This window comes from Quercus lobata, chromosome 8 (genome assembly GCF_001633185.2).
Source record: "Quercus lobata isolate SW786 chromosome 8, ValleyOak3.0 Primary Assembly, whole genome shotgun sequence".
NCBI lineage: Eukaryota > Viridiplantae > Streptophyta > Magnoliopsida > Fagales > Fagaceae > Quercus > Quercus lobata.
This window is the reverse complement of record NC_044911.1, coordinates 12,601,361-12,622,257: the sequence shown is the minus strand read 5'-3', so window position 1 is coordinate 12,622,257 and position 20,897 is coordinate 12,601,361. Positions and strand designations below refer to the sequence as shown.

The window sequence follows — 20,897 nt, the reverse complement described above, 5'->3', positions numbered from 1 at the left end:
TTTTTCTCTTATTTCACCATGGGAATGGGATGCTTTATTTTTTGACAATGAATTATAAGGCTTAAACAAGCTTTGGGGACTAGAATGTAGCCTATAAACCAACACACGCACCCTTTTATTAAACCAAGTCTTGAACTATCAAAATGAATCCCTTAAAGAAAAAACCCAAAATAAATCAAACTTAAATATATTTTAACTATTAGTGGAGTAGATTGGACTGAATATTTGAATTGAACATTATAATGTGAACTTGAACCTAACTCAACCCAAGGTTTTTTTTCCCCAACCTAACCTATCAACCCATGAAAAACCGATCAAAGGTGTGTTGGGACTCGGGTTGGATTGAATTGGGTCCAATTCATTGCTTTGATGGGTCGAGTGCACACTGCTACGCACACAAGTATGAATTGAAACGCAGTGTCTTCATCAAATCATTAAAACTCCAAAAACAGTATACTACGTCGTATGGATTTTACTCATTAAACAAATCGAACCCTCTGTCCAACTCCAATCAATCACACTCTTCCCTTATTTATCTGTCTGTCTCTCGTACAGAGCAGAGAGAAGCTAAGATACGTAATGGCAACTCGCGCGATCCACAGAGCTTTCGCGAAACGCACCGTTCCGTTCCTCACTTCCCAATCTCTCTTCCTTTCCTCCATTTCTCGTTCCGTAAGCCCTCTCTCTCTCTCTCACCTCATCCATGCATCTATGCAATTGAAAATTCATATATGAGTGATATCTGAACTGCCTTTGTAGAATCTAAGCTTAGATATGTATGCATATCTGGAACTATATTATGGGTTTAGCTCGATTTACCTGATGCAAATTTCAATCAAATTAAAATCTTTTTAAGACTTTTAGAATTTAGAATATACCAATATGTTATTAGCCCATGTGGGGTTCTTTTATTTTGCAGGATGAACTCTAGAAAGGTCCACTATGGATTGAGATTCTTAAATAGTTTCATGGGTAATTGTGCCATAGAGTTCTTACAATCCTTACTAATGGTCCCAATACCATTCATGGTTAAACTTGTGGTTTTGATTTTGTTACTTTATCAATAATTTGAATAGAAGCCGAAATAATGTTAGTCGATTTTTGTTTAAAATACTGACCAATTGGAAATATCTGAACCGATAGTTTAAGGATTCTATGATGGAGTTATCCTAAGAACTGTTGAGAATCTTAATCCGGGTCATTTCTAAGTGTTGGATTTATGTATTTATTTATTTAAATATAGTAGATGTATTATTTTCGTGTCGGAGAAAAGTAACATGGCTTTACACTTTTGCTTTGCTTTAAAATCAAGAGAGCCAAAATGCAAAAATGTTGCTTGTCGTGCTTTTGATAAGTGATCCCAAAAGCAGCTGCAATTATAAGATATTGCTAGATTCATTGTGGGGATGTAGCAATGGAGGGAGATTAGGGGAAAGTGGCCAGAATGTACTATCAAAGTACAATATTGTATGAGTTTCCTTAATGGGTCACTCAAGGTTTACAATTTTTACTTCTGCGGCTTTGATTTTGTTATTATTGTTGTCTTTTTCTATATAGGTTAGCACTTTGGTTCTTGCTGAACATGAAGGTGGTTCTATAAAGGCACCATCTGTGAGTGCGGTAGCAGCTGCAAGTTCTTTAAGCAAGGACAATTCCATTTCTGTGCTATTGGCTGGGTCGGGTCCTTCCCTTCAAGAAGCTGCTGCACATGCTGCCTCATGCCATCCTTCTGTTTCTCAGGTTACTCCTTTAATCATTTTGTTAGTCATTAGAAAATGCACTTGTGCTTGTTCATGTAGTTGGATATAAATTTTAAGGTGCTATTGGAAAATTTATTGAAATTGGGTTAGCACGTTCTTTAAGATGAAGCCAGAATAAGGTTTAATGAACGTCATGTTCAATGTCTTCTATCTTCTTTAAGAGCCAATTAAGTCCAAATATCTAGTTTAGCAGCCCAAAGAATTGCCATATTTTTCAAGAGTTACATGTTGTGACTGGCAAGGGATTCTGTTACCTTAGAGTATATGTCTTTATAACACAGTTCAAGGACATAAAATCATGTGATTCTGAAAGATGGCAGATGCTATTTCTTACACAGGTGCTGGTAGCTGATTCAGATAAATTTTCACATCCTTTAGCGGAACCTTGGGCTAAACTAGTCCATTTGGTTCAGCAGAAGGGTGGATACTCGCATATAATTGCACCTTCAGGTTCATTTGGGAAAAACATTCTACCACGTGCCGCTGCCCTTTTAGATGTTTCTCCGATTACTGATATTATTGAAATTTCCGAATCTAATCTCTTTGTGAGGTAAATTTTGTCGTTTGGCCCCTTGGGATATGTTGATTCCTTCTCATATGTTATCTGTTGATTAATAGTTAAGTTAATGGTGCTTTTCCTTTTGTAGTTAAGTGCTTCACATATATAATTTACATAGCACAATGAAACCTCTATCAAGTATCAGGCACTTCAAGCATCTTAATTGATGCATATCTATCGATTTTGTGTCATTGGTTGTTTGAATGTTGACAAGTTACTCCATCAGGTCTTGAGTGAGCTCTTTACTAGAAAACTATGTAGAAGTGAATAAGGGCAGACTGCCATTCTTTTGCCTTCCTTGGACCTTGAATTCTTGTATGGCTGGCAAGATGCTATAGCATTTTCAAGAAACAATGCAACTTATGTGCGTTTCAATGCTACGGCTATCTTGCATATAGTTATATGTGGATCTCATAGTTGACAGTTATCCAGTATAAAAGTATTACATGTTTGAATACTCTATGCCTCTGTCACCAAGGAACGAGCCATGACCCACTAAACTTTGGTTGTTTTAATATCAATGGTTCTTGTATCTGTTCTTCACTCTATGCTTTTCTCTGTATGTCTGTGAGGGAGGGACAAAAACAGGCATTACATGAGTTGTTGTTACTGCTTTTGTTCTATAATGGTCCTAAAATCTGTTTTTCTATGGGTTTGATGGTGCCAAGTAGAATGTATTTCCACCTAGATTGGTAAATAACTATTTAGGATTATTGGCTGCTCTTGTGGTGAGAAGTTAACAATTTTGTGCTGCACACACACAGACTCACCTATAAAACAGGGTGAAAGATTTAATTATAGCTTGCTAATGGTCATTGGATAAAAGGCATCTCCTCACAACATAAACTGGAGGGTGAAGTCCCAGGTTCAAACCTGTATTGATGCATGAGTTACGTTTACCCATAAAAAAGACAAAATAATGCAATTGTAACATGAATAATTGTTGGATCAGCTCAAGCCAAATTGAATGAGTTAAAAAAAAAAAATGCTGAAAAAAAAAAAAAAGTTTTCTAACACAAGGGAAATTATCATCTCATAGAAAGCATGATCCCTAAATCTACCTCGTGAATAATCAAACAGAAAAGGTCTTACATACAATCTTTCATTTTCCATGACATTTACCAAAAAATTCAATAAATGGTGCATAGCTTGCAAAAAGAAGAATCATTAAAATGCTAGGAAGTCAGTCAATCAACATCAATGGAATTGTTTGCACACATCACATGCCATCAGTAAAGAAAAGGATGAGTGATTTTTAGGAATCTACTTTGCCCATAGAACCTCAGCTATGTGGCTTTGATGTGTTATACACTCTATAATTTAACAAAAAACTTTGTTAGGCTCTATTTTATTGGCTGTTTTACAAACTCCTAAGCATCATGAAAATTTACAATAATAAAGAAGTGTTATATTTGGAATTCTCACTGAGGCATTGCAATTACATAAACTGAAAGCAAACAAAAACTGAAATACACCTCAATTGTGGTGTCTTGTTGGGGTCCTGCAAAGGTGCTAGACTGAAGCATTTGTGCTGCTTCTTTGGTATTATCCAAATTCATTTAACTGAAATTAAGATCTTAGTTTCATTTGGCAGGCCAATATATGCTGGAAATGCACTTTGTACAGTTAGATATGCTGGTGCCAACCCATGTATGTTGACCATTAGATCCACATCTTTTCCAGTTCCCCCGATCTCAGCTGATTCAAAATCTGAGGCATCAATATCTCAGGTTGATCTCTCAACCTTTGGTGAAGGTCTGTTTGTCTTTTTCTAATGCATTGGCATTTTGGTTGTTGGCTACTCTCTGCCTTGAACATATAAAATGAAGAGAATATGTCTTGTGTGATTCTCAATAATTAAAATGCTAGAGTTAATGATATCTTGTGCGATTCTCAATGAATAGAGTTATCTGGTAGCTACCAACTGCATGTCTTGACATAGAATTTTGTACTTAATTACAGATGCTGTGGGTAAATCAAGATATGTAAAGCTCACTTCTCAGGAAACAGAACGCCCAGATCTTGGGAATGCACGTGTTGTAGTCACTGGGGGGCGTGCGTTGAAAAGTGCTGAGAACTTCAAAATGATAGAGAAGCTTGCAGAGAAACTTGGTGCAGCTGGTAACTTTTATGTGTAAAAGAATTTCAGTTTATGCATCTTAAACCTATAGGCAAATACCATTGTTGCCAATATGACCGTCTCTTTGTTTCACAACTTAGTGTAATTTGGGGATTCTTTCTTCTTTTTTTCTTAGTTGGTGCTACCCGTGCTGCTGTTGATGCGGGATTTGTTCCTAATGACCTCCAGGTAACACCCATAATATCTACAATGTTGTACATATAATATCATCAGAGAATTCATTCATTTTATTATAGTTCCCTGTCCATAATATTTATTTCTGCATTTGCCATTAGCAACAAGAAGAGAAGAAGTGCTTCAGCTGTTAATTCTGAATTTGGAATCCCCCCTAAAAAAAGGGAAAAAGATTAAAAAAAAAAAAAAAAATCATTCTAGAAAATATGATTTTGACTATGTGGTTAAGTCAAAGCAATTACATGACAGTAGATGTTCCCTTTCTGAGTTCTTTCATTTAAAAGACTTCTAGAATTATGTTCAGCTTTTGGTATTTATTGGTGATATATTTACCTGATGCTTGAGAATACAAGTTGGAATGAGAATTTATCTATTTGCTTTCTTTTGGGGTTTTGAAATGCCTCCAATAGATTTTGATGGTTCACTTCTATTACAAGTGTTATAATTAGACTTCATGATATTGTTGGGTCTGATGTATGTTTTCATCCCCTGGTCTTAGTTATGACTGGTTTTTGTGTCAGGTTGGCCAAACTGGAAAGATTGTCGCCCCAGAACTATATATGGCTTTTGGTGTTTCAGGAGCCATTCAGCACTTGGCAGGTATGAGAGACTCCAAGGTCATTGTTGCTGTGAACAAAGATGCAGATGCTCCCATATTTCAGGTGATGGCTTAACCTTTTTATGCTTTCTTTTCTTCTCAATTGTCAAGGTTATTTTAGCATGTTGGTAACTGTGGCCATTCAGATCTTAAGGTCTATGATGTGATTCATTTTGTCTCTCCCTATATCGTGAGGCAAAACTTAGAAAGTAAGTGATACCTAATAAAAAAAAATTATTTTTCCCCTCCCCTTAAAATTTTGGGGTGGGGGGTGTTGGGGGGAAGGACCACGTTTTCAAGCCAAGAGCCAACTTAAATTGAAATGGATTAGTCAAATTTGTGCATCTTAACTATAAGTTACTTTTCATTTTTTTGTATTCTATGAAATAATGCACTTCATGCTGGCAAATGGTAACGAAGTGTTCAAATGAACTTGGCAATTCCATATCTTATGGTAAATAATATACTATGCCTCAGTTTCCTATTATGTTTCATGGTCATCAAGTCCTAATTACATTTGAGGCATCAGATCTTCTCACTTCTCTAAAACAGTTAAGCTTATAAATTGAAATTCATAGATTCCACATGAGCAAAATTCTCAAGTAAACTGCTCATGGAAGAGACTTATATTTTAAAAAATATTCACATTTTTTTTATACTACCTTTCTGCTTTGACAGCTAAAAACCTAAGCAACTTTAGCTTGTAAAGCTAGTTCATTCTATCACTTTTAAAATGCAATAGAATGATGCAGTAGCCTATGGCTCAATGGTATTACTCTCTGTTAACACATGCTTTGCTTGCATTTTGATTTTTCCCCTTCTAATGATATATTTGAAATTTTGAATCGCAGGTTGCTGATTATGGACTCGTAGGTGATCTTTTTGAAGTGATACCAGAATTGCTAGAAAAGATGCCGGAGAAAAAATAAACCTCTAACCCGTGCAATTTTCCAGGCTCCACAATGCTGAAAGATTGCTCAATGTCTTGCTTACAAAAGCATTGTATGAACGATAATAATTATTAATTGAAGTGGAATTTCAATGTACCAGCTTATGATTCTTTTTGAAGATATCTCATAGTATATCCAACGGTCTACCTTCTTCGGTCAAAAAAAAAAAATAATAAAAAAATTCTCAAAACTGAGCAATTATTCACAAATAAGAAAACAGCATTGTATTGAAAATAAATAAAAGAATAAAAAAGTGAGTGATGCTTCTCAAATATCAGAGTCAGGTTAAGATCTTGGCAGCTGGGGGATTATGGTCCAACCACATTTCCATGTTCGTCGCTACTTCATTTTTCATTTTTTTAATAAATAAAATAAAATGAGATTAGTAATAACAACCCTGAAGAACTACAACCTCTATCAGGGAAATGAAATATAAAGAAAGAGCAAGAATAAAATCAAGAATGGTGCTTGGAATACTCCAAAACTCAGAAATCTTGTGTCTGCTTAGAAGAAGAGGAATTTGCAACAACCTAATAGTTTGCTATATGTCCTAAAAAAAAAAAAAAAATTAGTTTGCATATATGATGATGATACAAATCTTTCAGTGCAGTAAAGCCCAAAACTACAATAACCCATAATAAAGCCCATTCAAAACTACAATAAACATAGGAAAGAGAAAAGGTTCAAGATGGAGATGCGGGGGATCGAACCCCGTGCCTCTCGCATGCAAAGCGAGCGCTCTACCATTTGAGCTACATCCCCATTTACGAGTTATTTCTGTTTTATAATCTTCAAATTAGCATGTAATGTCAGCCCTTCTAGCTGCCTTTCAGACACATGCATATTTGTGAGATCTTCTTTATTTTTATTTTTTTAATTTTTTAATAGCTGCTTTTATCTGCAGAAAGTTCTATCCCATATGAAAAAAAACCCTTAGGAATAGTGTGTAAACGAAAAGTCACAAAATAACTTTAGCTCTTCAGATTATCACAAAATGAGTGTAGATTATTATACCAAAGCTAATCTTATTGCCATTTTGGATGGAGAAAGTGGAGAAATTATATGGTCCTCACGGTGGACTATGTCACTTGTCCACCATTCCATTAAAAGATTTCCATTTGTTTAAAATTGCTGAGTCAATAATTAGTTTTTGTTTACAAAAAATTAATAACTCAATAATTTTGAATAGGTGAAAGTCTTTTAGTGAAATAGTGGATCATGTCACCTGTCTATCATGAGTACCTTATAGTTTCTCAAGAAAGTGAGAGAGGGTAAAGAGTAGAGTTAAAACTAAAGATAGTCGTCAATTATTTTCTTAAGCATGTATTTATCTTACATATACTTTTGTAGTTAATTGGCATTTATGATTGATTATAAGGGGTCTAGCTTGCTTCTCATTTAAAACTCTCCTTTTTTTTATTTTTTTATAAAGTAGATACAAATTTTACTATATGTTTATAAATTGATGTGATAATGAATGTAAATCATGTGATTGGTGGACTTAAACAACCTAAAAAATGAATGTTTGAATACTTTTTAATTTTTTTTTTTGGAGAAAATGTTTGAATAATTTTCTATGAGCGGTCACATGTTAGTTTAATATGTATGCCCCATCTAATAAAATTTACAGTGATGTTAGGATACTACACACTACATAGAGCTCACAAGCTAATGTATCACCAATCACAAAAAATACATTTCAAAATTCATTTATTAGGTTTTTAAAAATCTACCAATCATATTCATTTTCATGTTTAGTTTACAATTTTAATCCTAAAACTTATAACTAACAACACTCTATATTGGAAAATGCTAAAGGCATTACAAATTTTACTACATGATGTGGTAATATGTGTGATTGGTGGGTTTTGATCACCTAATAAATAAATGTTTAAATTGTTTTTTGGTGATCAGTAACATATTTATTGATTTGTAAGTTCTATGTCAATAAAATTTGTAGAATCCTTGATGCTAGGGATACAACGATTTTTACTACATATACTTTACAAATTAATGTATCACCAATCACGAAAAACTAAATTGATATTCATTTATTATATTATTAAAATCTATCAATCACATTCATTGTTACATTAGTTTGTAAACTTTATTGAGTAAAATTTGTAGGGATAAAATTTTGAGACAATACTTTAGGTGCAGTATATTAGATTTTCAATTAAATTCTAACATATATGCATTAACCAATAAAACACAAATAATAGTCATTTTCGAGTACAATTTAATTCAATACAATTTTTTTTTTTTTAAATTAGGGAATATAAATTACTACATCTCAGATACTTTACACTAAATTTTAGTGTATATATAAAAAAATTGCTTAAGCATTTCCATATCATATTTATCTTGAAAAAACAGAAAAGAAAAGCCACTATTGAATGGAGATCAGTAGCGGTAGACAAATAGAAACTTGGACAGACCGACCGAAATGCGCATCTGGTGTAGTGGTATCATAGTACCCTCCCACGGTACTGACCGGGGTTCGATTCCCCGAATGCGCATTTGTTTTTGTTTTTTTTAAATTTCAAATCTTTCATCTCTCTTCAAATTTCATGCATTCAAAATCCACGAAATTCAGGCTTATTTAACCTCTTCCAAAGAGTCTAGTGAAGAATGTGTTTAACATGATGTGAGGGACAACATCAAGGACTTTGACTTTTGAGTGATTTTAGTTAAATTGTTTTAATTCTCTCATTATCTCTTTTGTACCATTTTCATGCGTTCAAAATACACGACATTCAGGCTTAATTTAACCTCTTCCAAAAGTTTAAACCTTGAATAGTCTATTGAAGAATGTGTTTGACGTGAGTATTCAAAAAAAAAAAAAAAAAAAGAATGTGTTTGACGTGTTGAGAGGGACGATATATATCTTACGTCATGAGGAGTCAAGGAATCTTTAAATGATTTTAATTGGAATGCTTTGTGTTGGTGGCCACCAGAGGTTGGCACAAAAGTTCAAATGGGGCCAGGAAAATATATACGTTCTACATCAACAATCAACAATAACGGCTTCAGGAATTTTGTTTATGGGGTCATTAAATAATTTAAATAAAAAAGAACTTGAATATATCAAATTATCTACAAAATAAAATTAACACATGAAGTTTTATAATTTTCTTCTACAAGTTTTCAAATTTTAAATTGTTATATGATAGTTTGTTATGAATATCTATGCCAAATGTGGGTAGCTATGACTATGAGGCTATGACTATTTTATTTTGTTAAGTCTATCTAACATTTTAATTTTTATGTAGTTGTTATTATCTATTTGTTATTGTTTTTATAAAATATTTTAAACTAAATGACTAAACTAAACTCATTAGCTTTGTATTAATTATTGAGGCACACAACCACACTCATTCATATATAAACTTATACACTTTGTGTCTACTTAACCAGCCAAATGCTTGGATAATCACTAACTTTACAATTTTTTTCTTAAATTTTACTAATTTTATAAAAAAAGTTATTATAACATGATAACAATACACACAAATGTAACAAATCATCTCTATTTCCTAATTATTAAATTATATAAATTTATATTATATTTATATTGTACACACAAATGTCCACACACATCATAATTCACACAAATAGCATTATAACAAAAACTAATATACACTATCAATGTTAGACACACTCACACACATTATATAAATTTATAAAAAAGAGTGATACTTACAATTCACAAGCACAGACTCTTTACTCTTAGAGTTAGAAACACTTGTAATAAGGGTGTGCAAAATTTAAGTCAGGGTGTGCAAAAATATTTTTAAAAATAAATTAAAGTATTAAACTAATTTTTTTTTTTTTTTATATATATATAATTTTTTTTTTTGTGTGGAAGTCAGGGGGTTCATTTGAACCCCCTGAATATAGAATAGCGCCGCCCCTGTCAATCAAAGTGTATCCAGATTGCTATGTGTCGACTACCATGTCTTAATTTGTGCGTAAGCGACAATTTACCATGTGCAGACTGTCCCATTGAAGCATACAAATTGTCTCTAAAAGCTATTGATGTGGGGGAGCATTGCCGACTATTTGTAACATGTAGGGACTTGGGATTGAAAATGTGAGCTAGCTAGCTGCGTGAATGTTCTTGGCAAAAAACCTAGCACATTGGTTTACAAAACTATCATTCGTGAAAATTACACGCTTGAGTCCAACATATTGTGACATTGATGGCTATATATTCAAACATGGCATTTTGATTCTTGATTCTTGAATACATATATACACACACACACACACAAATGGGCAAATCGAATTGGAACTTCAACCGAGTAAAGTAATGTTTCAATCGTCAAATCAAAGCTAGCATTAGTAGTATTGAAATTTTCATCACAGTTGGTAGAACCTCTTTACTTAGCATGCAGTTAGAGCTTGACTTTATGAGATCATGATGATTGTGTTAGTGCAATATTTCATTAATTAAGGAATCCCAGTTAAGTAAAGTAAGCGATAAGCTTTAACTTCCTAAATTTTGAAGTTAATTAGGTGCTACAGTACATTTTAGATATGGTCATTGTAGCGTGTCACTGAATTAATGAAGGTTTGAGATGCTTAATTTTCTTTGTGAATTAAGCAAAATACCTTTCCTCTTTTAGAAAACTTTCAAATGCAATCTTGTCAAACCTGGCTATATATATCCAACTCCGGTCATGAGGTTTCATGACTATCAAATATCAACCCATACATTTAATTCTATATATGCACAGAAGTCTCCTCAAGTTGAATATAGACTGACCAAATTGTATTTCAAGTCCTCAAACCAAATTCTCAAATTCACCAGTTAATCAAGGCTATCAAGCATGAAAATGATGAGCTTGACTTAATTTAAAAGATGATGATAGTTTGGTAGCGTGACAAAACCCTTCCCTCGAAATTTCAATGTTAGGTAATAACATCATTAATGCATATGCATGTGGGTTTACCCATGAATTTCATTTGCTTAATCATGAAGCGAGGATAGTTCTCTATATATATAGAATGAATTTTCTAATGGCTACGTACCCTACCCAAGTATGAAGTATCCCTCCTTATTATTATTTTTTTTTTTTGAAATTTTATTAATACCAACCTGTACCTTAACATTTGAATATGCTTTACTAACGAAAAATAAAGCATATGCTCAAAATTCTCCCCAATTTTCATATAGACTTAAATAAAAAGTTGCTGTTCTGGCTCCTAAAAATGACATATGACCTTCCCTATACGCCGTCTTTCCCAGTTGGATTAATGGAAGAATCCTCAAAAAAAGAAAAAAAGAAAAAAAAAAAAAGAGCTGAAGCATGGAAAGTGTTATGCAAATTAGCCAAAGGATTCTAATAAAAAACAGAAATACACACACACCCACCCAAGAAACACACAGCATATAAAAATATATTTGCTTTACATGCTTGCATCCATAAAGGAGAGGAAGATGAACTCTACCAAACTCATTAAGGATTACTAACGCTCAAAAGTTCTGTAAGTTCATTAAGGATTACGAAACTCATCAAGTGCTTTATGTTGTTACATATTTTTAGGGTTTTACACAGGAGAAATATACATTGCGGTTGGGGCTTCTAAACATTAGTGATGTAAATTAAAGTGGAAGCATGATAGGGCTAGCTATCATTCTAGCTAAATACAAACCTTTAAATTTATAAGGTTTTCCTTGAATCTACAAAGACAGGGATGGACCTACACTAGGGCAGAGGGGGGCCATTGCCCCCCACCCCCCCTCCCCCAGTTTAAAAAAAAAAAAAAAACTAGTATAAAAAAATTAAGATTTGCCCTTAAATATATATATATATATATATTTGTCTCTCCTCCTTTAAAATATGTAGATATTGACCTACAAGAAAATAAATAAAAAAATAAAATTCATGCCCCTTTAACTACAAAAACAAAATAAAAAAATAAATATGGACTAAATAAAAATTGCTCACAAAATAAGAAACACTTATTTTGTATGTTATACTTGGTTGATGTGTTTTATAACATGAAATGTTTAATAAATACTTATTTTGTATGTAGTATTTTGTTAAATATAAAATAGATGTTAGTTTTTGTTTTCATAATTTTTTTTTAGTTATAAGTTTTGACCCCCCTAGGTATGAATCCTGGTTCCGTCCTTGTATAAAGAAGAACTTTAGAATCCACAAAATAATTGAAAATAATTTGATTGAAATTTTATTATCATAATAGACTTCTTATTTTCATTTTATAGATTGAATGCCCATTTTTTAGGTTCTAGAATATTTTTTTCCAAATAAAAATATTTCTAAACATATTCTACTTTATAGAGTATTGTGGGGACTATGGCCTAAAGTAATGAGTTGGGCCTTGGGCCCGTCCGAGGAGGCAGCTTGTCCGAGGAGGCAACGTGGCTTAAGCGATCCACGTTAAGCCTTATCACGGGAAACAAAGAAAAAAGGTCCGAGGAGGAATTCTTCCTCGGACACTGAAAATCTGGAGCGGAGGTACGTCCAAGCCACTAAAGCACATCCCCTAAATACATGAAAATGAAGGAAACATAGAATATCTAAGCAAAAGCTGCCACCACCACATTAAATATACTACAGCTACTTTCCTAGCTGCATTAATGTGGAGAAGACCCTTGAACAGTGTTACCTTGACTACCACAACTCACAAAGGACTGAAAGAGGTGTCTGATGTGATAGGTACTTAAGTGGAGGCTTGGATAATCAACAAGTGTAAAACCTAGATGATAAAGAAGGGCCTATATAATGTATAGAAGCCCCTATAAGAAGGGGACGGAAAAAAGAAGGTAGAGTACTGTAGCATGCAAAGGAACTTTAATGTACTAGTCTATATACATAAATTAAGTTTTTAGTCTCCTCAAACCGTGAGATCTTTCAACGCAATGGCTTTTGTTCTTGTTCATGTGTTCCTTTATCTCATGCAAGCCTTTGTTTAACTTATCTAAACTTAGTTCTTTAACCCCTACTCTATAGAATTCATTGTGTTGAGCTTTTTTGGACCAAGACTTCACAAGATAGGGGTTTGGGCTCCAAACTATGTCCCCACAAGTATCATAATAGGACTCTAATTTTGATTAAACAACTTAATTTTGACTAAACAATGTTAAAAGCACAATAAATCAATTTAATAAAATCCTAAATCCTATAACTATGAAAATAACATTGAATTAACAAATTAACAAGTGATAAACATTAACTCTATGTTTTGTCTTACATCAAACCCTTCCACTTAAATAAAACTTGACCCCGAGTTTTCGTTTGGAAATTGAAATCTCCTGTTCAAAATAAAAAGATACTTCAAATACTTGACAATCTTCACAGCTTGTTTGGAACTATTTTTCCCAATTTGAATAATCTAAAATTTCTTCTTTTCACTTTTTGGTTGATTTGCACAATTAACCCCATTAAGTATTCAAGACAAAATTGCAATTTTTTACTCTCAGAAAATCAATGAACCTTTATGTGATGTCAATAGAATATTCCCAAGACTTGAGGATTATAAGTTCACGCTAATATTTAACTTTAACAAAATCTTCCACAAAATTTCTAACAATTTCCAGCTTATTCTCCTCAATCAACTATATTTTTCTCTTTAGCCTCTTCAATGGCTTCTTGCAATATATTACTGTTTGAGCGTTTGGATTCAGCGGAACGCTTAATCCCGCGTCTCACGTTTTCCTTTTTTTTTTTTTTTTTTTTTTTTTTTTTCACACACGTTTAAGGGAGCAAAATTTATTGTTTATGAGACAAATTTTATTGTTCACACACTGTTCCATCACTGTTCACGCACTGTTCATCACTGTAGTAGCACTGTTCATACATTAAAAAATATTAAAAATGGGTCCCACGGCACTATTCACACATTTAAAAATTATTTTGCTACAGTATTTTCAGTTTTCAATTTTCAGTTTCAGTAACAATAAGTTCAATCCAAACAGACCATTTTGGTCTTTAATCATGACTTGTACTTGTGACGGGATTTTATCATATTCAACATTTTTGATACTTTCTTCAAAAATTGGTTTGGCATTATTAAAGCATGTCATTTCATAATTAAATGTCGATTGATAGGCCAGCCATGAGCACAATCTCTAGCATTATTATCCCCACCTTTTTCACGAGCATGTTTGGCATTCAAATCCAAATTGATATGTATGTTGTGAATTTTAATTTGTGGAATCCACGATTCAATATCTCACTCTTACTTGAATTGCCATCCTAAGGGCTTGCACCCCATGATTGTTGTCATAAGGTGGCTATCTGTCATTGTCTTTCACCATATCAGAACTCTAGCAAGCTATAATAATAATAGATGGGGAATGGAAACACAGTAAGAATGCTAGCAAGCTATAATAATAATAGATGGGGGAATAGGAACACAGTAAGGTTAGATGTTGTTCACGGAAACTCTAAAATTCGTAAGGGGTTTTTTAAATTCACAAGAAAGAAATTTGGAATTCACTGGGAGATAGAACTTGAATTGATTATTAGTAATAGAATTTTTATTTTGGTTTTATATATGGAACACATATTTATAATTTTAAAAATGCTCAAGAATCCTTATTTTTCAAGTAAAAATATTTCTAAACTGGATCTAATATTTGGAATAGCACAATGGGATTCTAATTTGACTAATAAAGTATTTAAAACATTTTTTTCTTTTTTTAATTTGAGATAGAAATTTTACTTTAGTATAATTTAAGGGTCCGTTTGGATTGAACTTATTGTTACTGAAACTGAAAACTGAAAATTGAAAACATTGTAGTAAAATAATTTTTAAATGTGTAAATAATGCCGTGAGACCTATTTTTAATATTTTTTAATATATAAACAGTGCTGTTACAGTGATAAATAGTATGTAAACAGTGACGGAATAATATGTGAACAGTAAAATTTGTCTCATGAACAGTAAATTTTACTCCCTTAAACGTGTGAAAGCAAAAAAAAAAAAAAAAAAAAAAAAAAAAAAAAAAGGAAAACGTGAACGCGCACATAGCACAGCTGTCAGCTGAACTGTGCTGACTGCTGAAGCCATTCTAGAACCATTGTGCAACACGCACGAGAGTTATATAAGTGTGTTAGGCATATATGCACTTGATTGTGCCAGGAGTTAGGGTTTGGCATCTGTACTAATTGATGTAGGATTTTATATGGAGTTAATTTGTTAATATATATAATCTGTTTTCGTAATTTAGAATTCAGAGTTTTATTTGCTTGGTTTTAAATGTTTCAAATGCTACAACTATGTACTCTTGGCATAATAATCACTCTATAAATATAAATTATTATGTAGTGGGGTAGACAAAGGTCAGGATTCAAGTCTTTAGAAGAGAACTTTACACACATAAACTTTATAAAAAAAAAAATACAGTTAGTGAGCGTTTGGATTCAGCGTTTCCGCTGAATCCCACGTCTCACGTTTTCTTTTTTTTTGCTTTCACGCATTTAAGAGAGCAAAATTTACTGTTCATGAGACAAATTTTACTGTTCATGCACTGTTCCGCCACTGTTCATCATTGTAGCAGCACTGTTCATACATTAAAAAATATTAAAAATGGGTCTCACGACACTATTCACACATTTAAAAATTATTTTGCTACAGTGTTTTTAGTTTTCAGTTTCAGCAGCAATAAGTTCAATTCAAATAACTCATGTTTGAAAAACAGGATTAATGTAAACATCAAAATTTAGGGCAGTCAGAATTGAGCTTCTTTATGCATTCATGTAGTCTCTTTTCTACACTGCAGTTTGACTGACTAGGATATATTTGAGGCATGCATGGGTACTGGACCCTCTACACGTAAGACCTGTTCCTCATTCAAGATTTGTATACCAATTTGCAAATAAGTGACAAAACGAAACTTTCAAAAGTCCTTGGGGTGGAACATTAATGACTCACAAAAGATACTTTAGCCTTATTTCTTTTATTTATCCAATTTCAGGTGAAGAAAAGTGCCTAGGATCGATCAAAGTCCCCTAGAAGCTTAGTCAGAGCACTCACAATGGCTTAAACAAAGCACCATTTAAAGTCTATATGGTCAATAGACCCAAATAATGACTACTCACACTGGATAAGCAAACCATTAATTAAAAAAATAAAATTTGAGCTACAGTGATTATCCAAAAATAGTAACGTACGTTGTAGCTTAGACATCTCTCTCTCTCTCACACACAATGACACACATAACCTCTGCTCAACCTAAAGGTCTCTCATCGCCCACATCCAATGCGATTGTGTTGTGACCACCTTCAATCGAGCAAGCCAAAACCATGGAACTCAGCTGTTGCCGTTTAAATCCTCCATAAACCTATCCATTGTGAATTCCACCGCAAACCACATGCCGTTTCAAAACGGTAAATTTTGTTGAAGCTATGTTTGCTTGGTGATGTACTTATATATTATATTAACCCTTCAATTGGAAATTCTCAGTGTTAACTTCTCAACAAGTGGCATAAGAGTCTATCATAGTTTTTGGTAAGGTGGTAAGGTGTTTAAGCTCTCTTTCATAGTTGGAGTAGAGACAAGACAGACCCATAAAGCTCACACAAATTGATCTTTGAAGAAAGGTCTAACAAAGGAGCATTACTCATAGTGCTAGATCAAAAAGAACAGTGTAGCACGAGATTCCCACAAACATGGAAGTGCGGTTGGTTCCCATAGATGAATGTGTGGGGTTGACATATAGTTTTTGTGAATGATGTACAAAAGACTCATAAATGACATATTGGTGAAGGAAAAAACCCATAGGCATCAGAGAGCTAGTAGGATTTGGTAGTCATGGCTCGTAGATATGTCTCTAAGCTCACAAAGATACAACTACTCATACGTGATAGAAAGATTGTTGGGTATATACGTGTGAGTCAAATTTCACATTAATTAATAATGATAAAAGTTAAGCAGTTTCCCTATATATTATATTGATTGCTCAATTGAAATCTTTCCAGTACTTGATGAGAAAATTTTGGAAAATATAAAAGGAACTTGCAATTTTTTTTTGAGTTCTCGATTTTATTGAAAGAAATTTACAGCTACATTAACTAAAATGAAGTAACATGAGATTTTGTTTAATTGCAAAGAAAATTTGAGGGAAATTTTTTTTTGTACGTACATTTGCAAATTTTATTGTTTTGTGAAGAGTGGTGAGGGGAGAGGGTTTTGGTGAAGGTTTGGAAGTGCGGCTGGGGAAGGAGAGAGAAACTGATAAATGTAAGGGAAGAGAGAGGGAAAGTACTGAAAGAAAATTTTAAAATATTCAAGAAATATATTTTAATAAAATAGAGAGAAAAAAATAAATAAAGAATTTGATATGGAATATATCATGTATTTTAGTGTGACTTTGCAATATAGAAAAAGTAGTTTTTTTAAATTAATTAATTATTTTTATTTTATTTTATTTTTATGTTCAATTTTGCCTAAGCCATTGTGAGTGCTTTGAACCAACAACTCCAACTCAACAAAAAGTTTGGCCATGTGTGCAGCTTACCAAAAGCATCTAGATAATCATTACCAAAATATCTATATTTTACGTTTAATTATCGTTTGATTTTTTTAAATTTTTTTTATTATATATAGTTGAAATCAACGCATGGTTCGTCAGTGTGACTTCATCCACAAGAGCAAGTGGCTAATAACCTACAGACATGATAAAATAGGGTTACAAAAATTATATATATATATATATATATATAATAATCCTATGCAGTGCGAATTTCTTAAATACCCATGGAATGTATAACAAGAGGTGTTGCCCTCATTCTGTTTCACTCTACTCTATTCTGCTACACACATAAGGCTCCAAGCAAGCAGTTTAGAAACAAATATAAACCTACTCCAAGACACATACACCATGCCAATTTTTTTTAAGTTTTAATTTGCTACTTTGCGTACTTTTTTGAATGTTACAACTTTCAAGTTTCAAACATTGTATTTGACGCTTCCAGTGACTTTGGTTTCTTTTTTTCAAACCAAAACCGGTTTTGGAGTGAAAAAAGAAGAAGAAGAAGTAGAAGAAGTAGTAGTGTTCCTTATAATGGTATTTTATAATCGTTAGTTTGAATGATTGGGGCTTGGAAATTTCAACCCAAACGTAATAGCAATGTTGCAAAGTATAAAATTTGTTCAGATGGACACCAACTTTCGTACGGAATGCCTATGGAAATTAATGCTTGTACGAATAATCAAAAACGTATGTCATGGTAGAAACTTTAAACTGCTAGCTTCTAGCCGGAGGTCTATCCTGACTTCCAAGGTAAGTAGGTAACCATCTTAAAATCTTGTTCCAAAAAAAAGTAATATTAAAATTATCTTTCTTTCAAGAATTATGTTCAAAATGTTTTTAGAGTAATTTTTAATAAATTATATTAAGGAAGTTTTGATATTATTATTATGGAAAATATAAAAAAATTCTTAATAAAATTAATTATTTTATTATCTTTTCATAATTTTTTTTTAAAATAGTTCATAAACTAATGTCCTTAGAGTATTTTTTAACATTTTTTTTTTATACCATATCATATTTCTAATTAAATTATCTTTCCATTCCACTTGTTTTATATATATATATATATATATATATATTTATTTATTACTTTATTTTTTCTTAATGGATATCTTAATCTGGGAGTGAGAGTCTAGTTGTCAAGCATCTCATTTGTCTCGCTTTAATGTTTGGGTTTGAGTCATGCGGGATGCATTAGTACTGAGATTGGCGAACTCATTTAGTGTGAGGATTGAACTGGTTACCGTTAGAAGTGACTTGCTCTCAAAATTCTGTTTTTATTTATTTATTTAGCCAAAAAAAAAAATAGATATCTAAAATGAAAATAAGACATTGTAATAATATCTCTGCGACATTATTTGTGGTTTCCTTTTATTATTTTTATTTATTTTTATGTGATATCTGGTTTCCTTAATGAGAAGAATAAGAGTTTGAAACTTTGAATCCTTACTCTTCACTCATTGGAAGAATTGAATTAGTAACAAAAAGAAAACAAAAACAACTTAAACTGCCTTTGCTTGTTCTGCAATAAATTGCGGCTCTCAATATATAGTTGGAGATAATAAAATAGTTGCTCTTGAATTCTTTATATACGGCAACATTTTAGCAAGAGATAATAAAAAAGTTGCTCTTGAAAATTCGTTATATACAGTAACATTTTAGCAGGAGATAACAAAATAATTGCTCTTGATTAATTTCGATATACATAGCAACATTTTAGCATGATTTTTTTTTCATGCACAGAGAGATGTACGGATGATTATTTGGAATCAACCAAAATAATTAACAAGCATAGACAAAGGAACTAAGCAAAGACCCCTTTTCTTCAGTTCTGTGCAGTCACTGTCTCTCCCACTTGGGCCACTTCTCTCATCTATCTGTCCTGAAACACTTCTTTTCTCCTATAAAAACAATATACAAAACAAAACCAGAATTTTAGGTAAAAAAATGTATAAATCATTCACCATCAGCTGTAACGAACAGTACAGAAGATATATATAGCCATATAATATAAATTATATATCCAGATAATCCATGAAAAATAAAAAGTAAAAAAATTTACCTGAGATATGCCTGTATTATTATTCCTTATTGCATTCATATCCATCTCAGCCAGGTTACAAACCTATTGAAAAAAATGGCAAAATTAACAAAATAAAAAATTGTTACCTGATGTAGTTAACTTTAAAATCTAGAGAATGAGAAATATATAGAAAAGGAAACGAAATAAAAAAAATTCTTACCTTGGGACTATTTACAGGAGAACTAGCAGTATCCTCTAAAGCATCATCAACCAAAACTCCTTTAGCTTTTCTCTTCTTGAAGCTCAGTCTTTTACTACTACTTTTAACCATAGCCAAGCCCCCATCTCTCTCAATACTTTCATACCTTTTTCCAGCCAAAGAAGCAGCATCAGAAACCAAAGAAGGGCTTTCTAAACCAAGAGAGCTATAACTGTATTCGTTGTTGTTATTGGCTAACAAGTCTTCGAAGTACATAGTCCAACCACTCTCCTCAGCAGGCTCAGAGGTTCTTTCTTTGGATACGAGGGATTTGCTCATAGAATTCATTGAGTTTTCCATCTGTAAAGCTAGGAGAGGATACAAAGAAAGAAAAAAGGAGGTTTGGTGGCTGAACTGCCCTCTTGAGAAAGAATATATACTAGTAGAGAGAAAAACAATACAAAATTTAAGAATGGTGAATCACATGAATTTGGAATATTGGCGCGTGGGACATAGGAAGTTGGGGGAAGTTAAACTTAATGCTTAAGAGAGAGAGAGAGAGAGAGATAGAGAGAGAGAGAGAGAGTTTGACATTTGTGATCCAAGATTAGATATGCATAATGCAGCACGAGTTCAAATCTTCTGTCCCACTTTTCCTGCTCCACCAATAAAAACTTGTCATATGTTCACCTAACTAATTAAATACTACTATTATTGACTTATTAATACTACTATTATTAATTAATGATAGTAATTAATTAATTAGGTGAACATGTGGCAAGTTTTTATTGATGGAGTATAAGGTGAAACAGAAAAAAGTGGAACAAAAGATTTGGACTCAATGCAGTAACATAGGTTTGCCAAAGATTTTGTAGGGTGGACTTAACCTTTCCCTAAATGAATAAGCCACTTAAGTCATTAATTTAAAGTGACTTTTGACCAGTTCTTTGGTTATTTTGTTACTGTTAACCCCAGGAGAATTTTT

General features: G+C 32.6%; 2 protein-coding genes and 2 non-coding genes across 4 annotated transcripts; 2 read left to right on the top strand and 2 right to left on the bottom strand.

Annotated features, from left to right (window-relative positions):
- The first annotated feature begins 440 nt into the window (after positions 1-440).
- On the top strand, positions 441-6,295 carry LOC115957864 (electron transfer flavoprotein subunit alpha, mitochondrial). The gene is made up of 8 exons (XM_031076204.1): positions 441-672; positions 1,558-1,740; positions 2,099-2,310; positions 3,914-4,074; positions 4,282-4,440; positions 4,575-4,627; positions 5,155-5,295; positions 6,083-6,295. Exons 1-8 carry the CDS (start codon positions 580-582, stop codon positions 6,158-6,160), a joined length of 1,080 nt encoding a protein of 359 aa, XP_030932064.1. The 5' UTR covers positions 441-579; the 3' UTR covers positions 6,161-6,295.
- Positions 6,296-6,870: 575 nt separating this feature from the next.
- Positions 6,871-6,943, bottom strand: TRNAA-UGC. Its single transcript has one exon. It is a non-coding gene; the product is annotated as a tRNA-Ala (tRNA).
- Positions 6,944-8,629: 1,686 nt separating this feature from the next.
- Positions 8,630-8,700, top strand: TRNAG-CCC. The gene has a single exon. It is a non-coding gene; the product is annotated as a tRNA-Gly (tRNA).
- A 10,657-nt stretch (positions 8,701-19,357) lies between these two features.
- On the bottom strand, positions 19,358-20,390 carry LOC115958443 (vascular-related unknown protein 4-like). Its single transcript, XM_031076856.1, has 3 exons — positions 19,934-20,390; positions 19,753-19,815; positions 19,358-19,591 (listed from the first exon to the last, which is right to left on the bottom strand). Exons 1-3 carry the CDS (start codon positions 20,270-20,272, stop codon positions 19,460-19,462), a joined length of 534 nt encoding a protein of 177 aa, XP_030932716.1. The 5' UTR covers positions 20,273-20,390; the 3' UTR covers positions 19,358-19,459.
- Between the last annotated feature and the right edge of the window lie 507 nt (positions 20,391-20,897).

Bases quoted from the DNA above. Each gene is read 5' to 3' on its own strand.
- LOC115957864 (XM_031076204.1), top strand. From the start codon at position 580: ATGGCAACTCGCGCGATCCACAGAGCTTTCGCGAAACGCACCGTTCCG. The intron at 4,628-5,154 runs GTAACACCCATA...TTTTTGTGTCAG, and splicing joins TTGTTCCTAATGACCTCCAG to GTTGGCCAAACTGGAAAGAT. The intron at 5,296-6,082 runs GTGATGGCTTAA...TTTGAATCGCAG, and splicing joins CAGATGCTCCCATATTTCAG to GTTGCTGATTATGGACTCGT.
- LOC115958443 (XM_031076856.1), bottom strand. From the start codon at position 20,272: ATGGAAAACTCAATGAATTCTATGAGCAAATCCCTCGTATCCAAAGAA. The intron at 19,816-19,933 runs GTAAGAATTTTT...TTTTTTCAATAG, and splicing joins CTCCTGTAAATAGTCCCAAG to GTTTGTAACCTGGCTGAGAT. The intron at 19,592-19,752 runs GTAAATTTTTTT...TTGTTTTTATAG, and splicing joins ATAATACAGGCATATCTCAG to GAGAAAAGAAGTGTTTCAGG.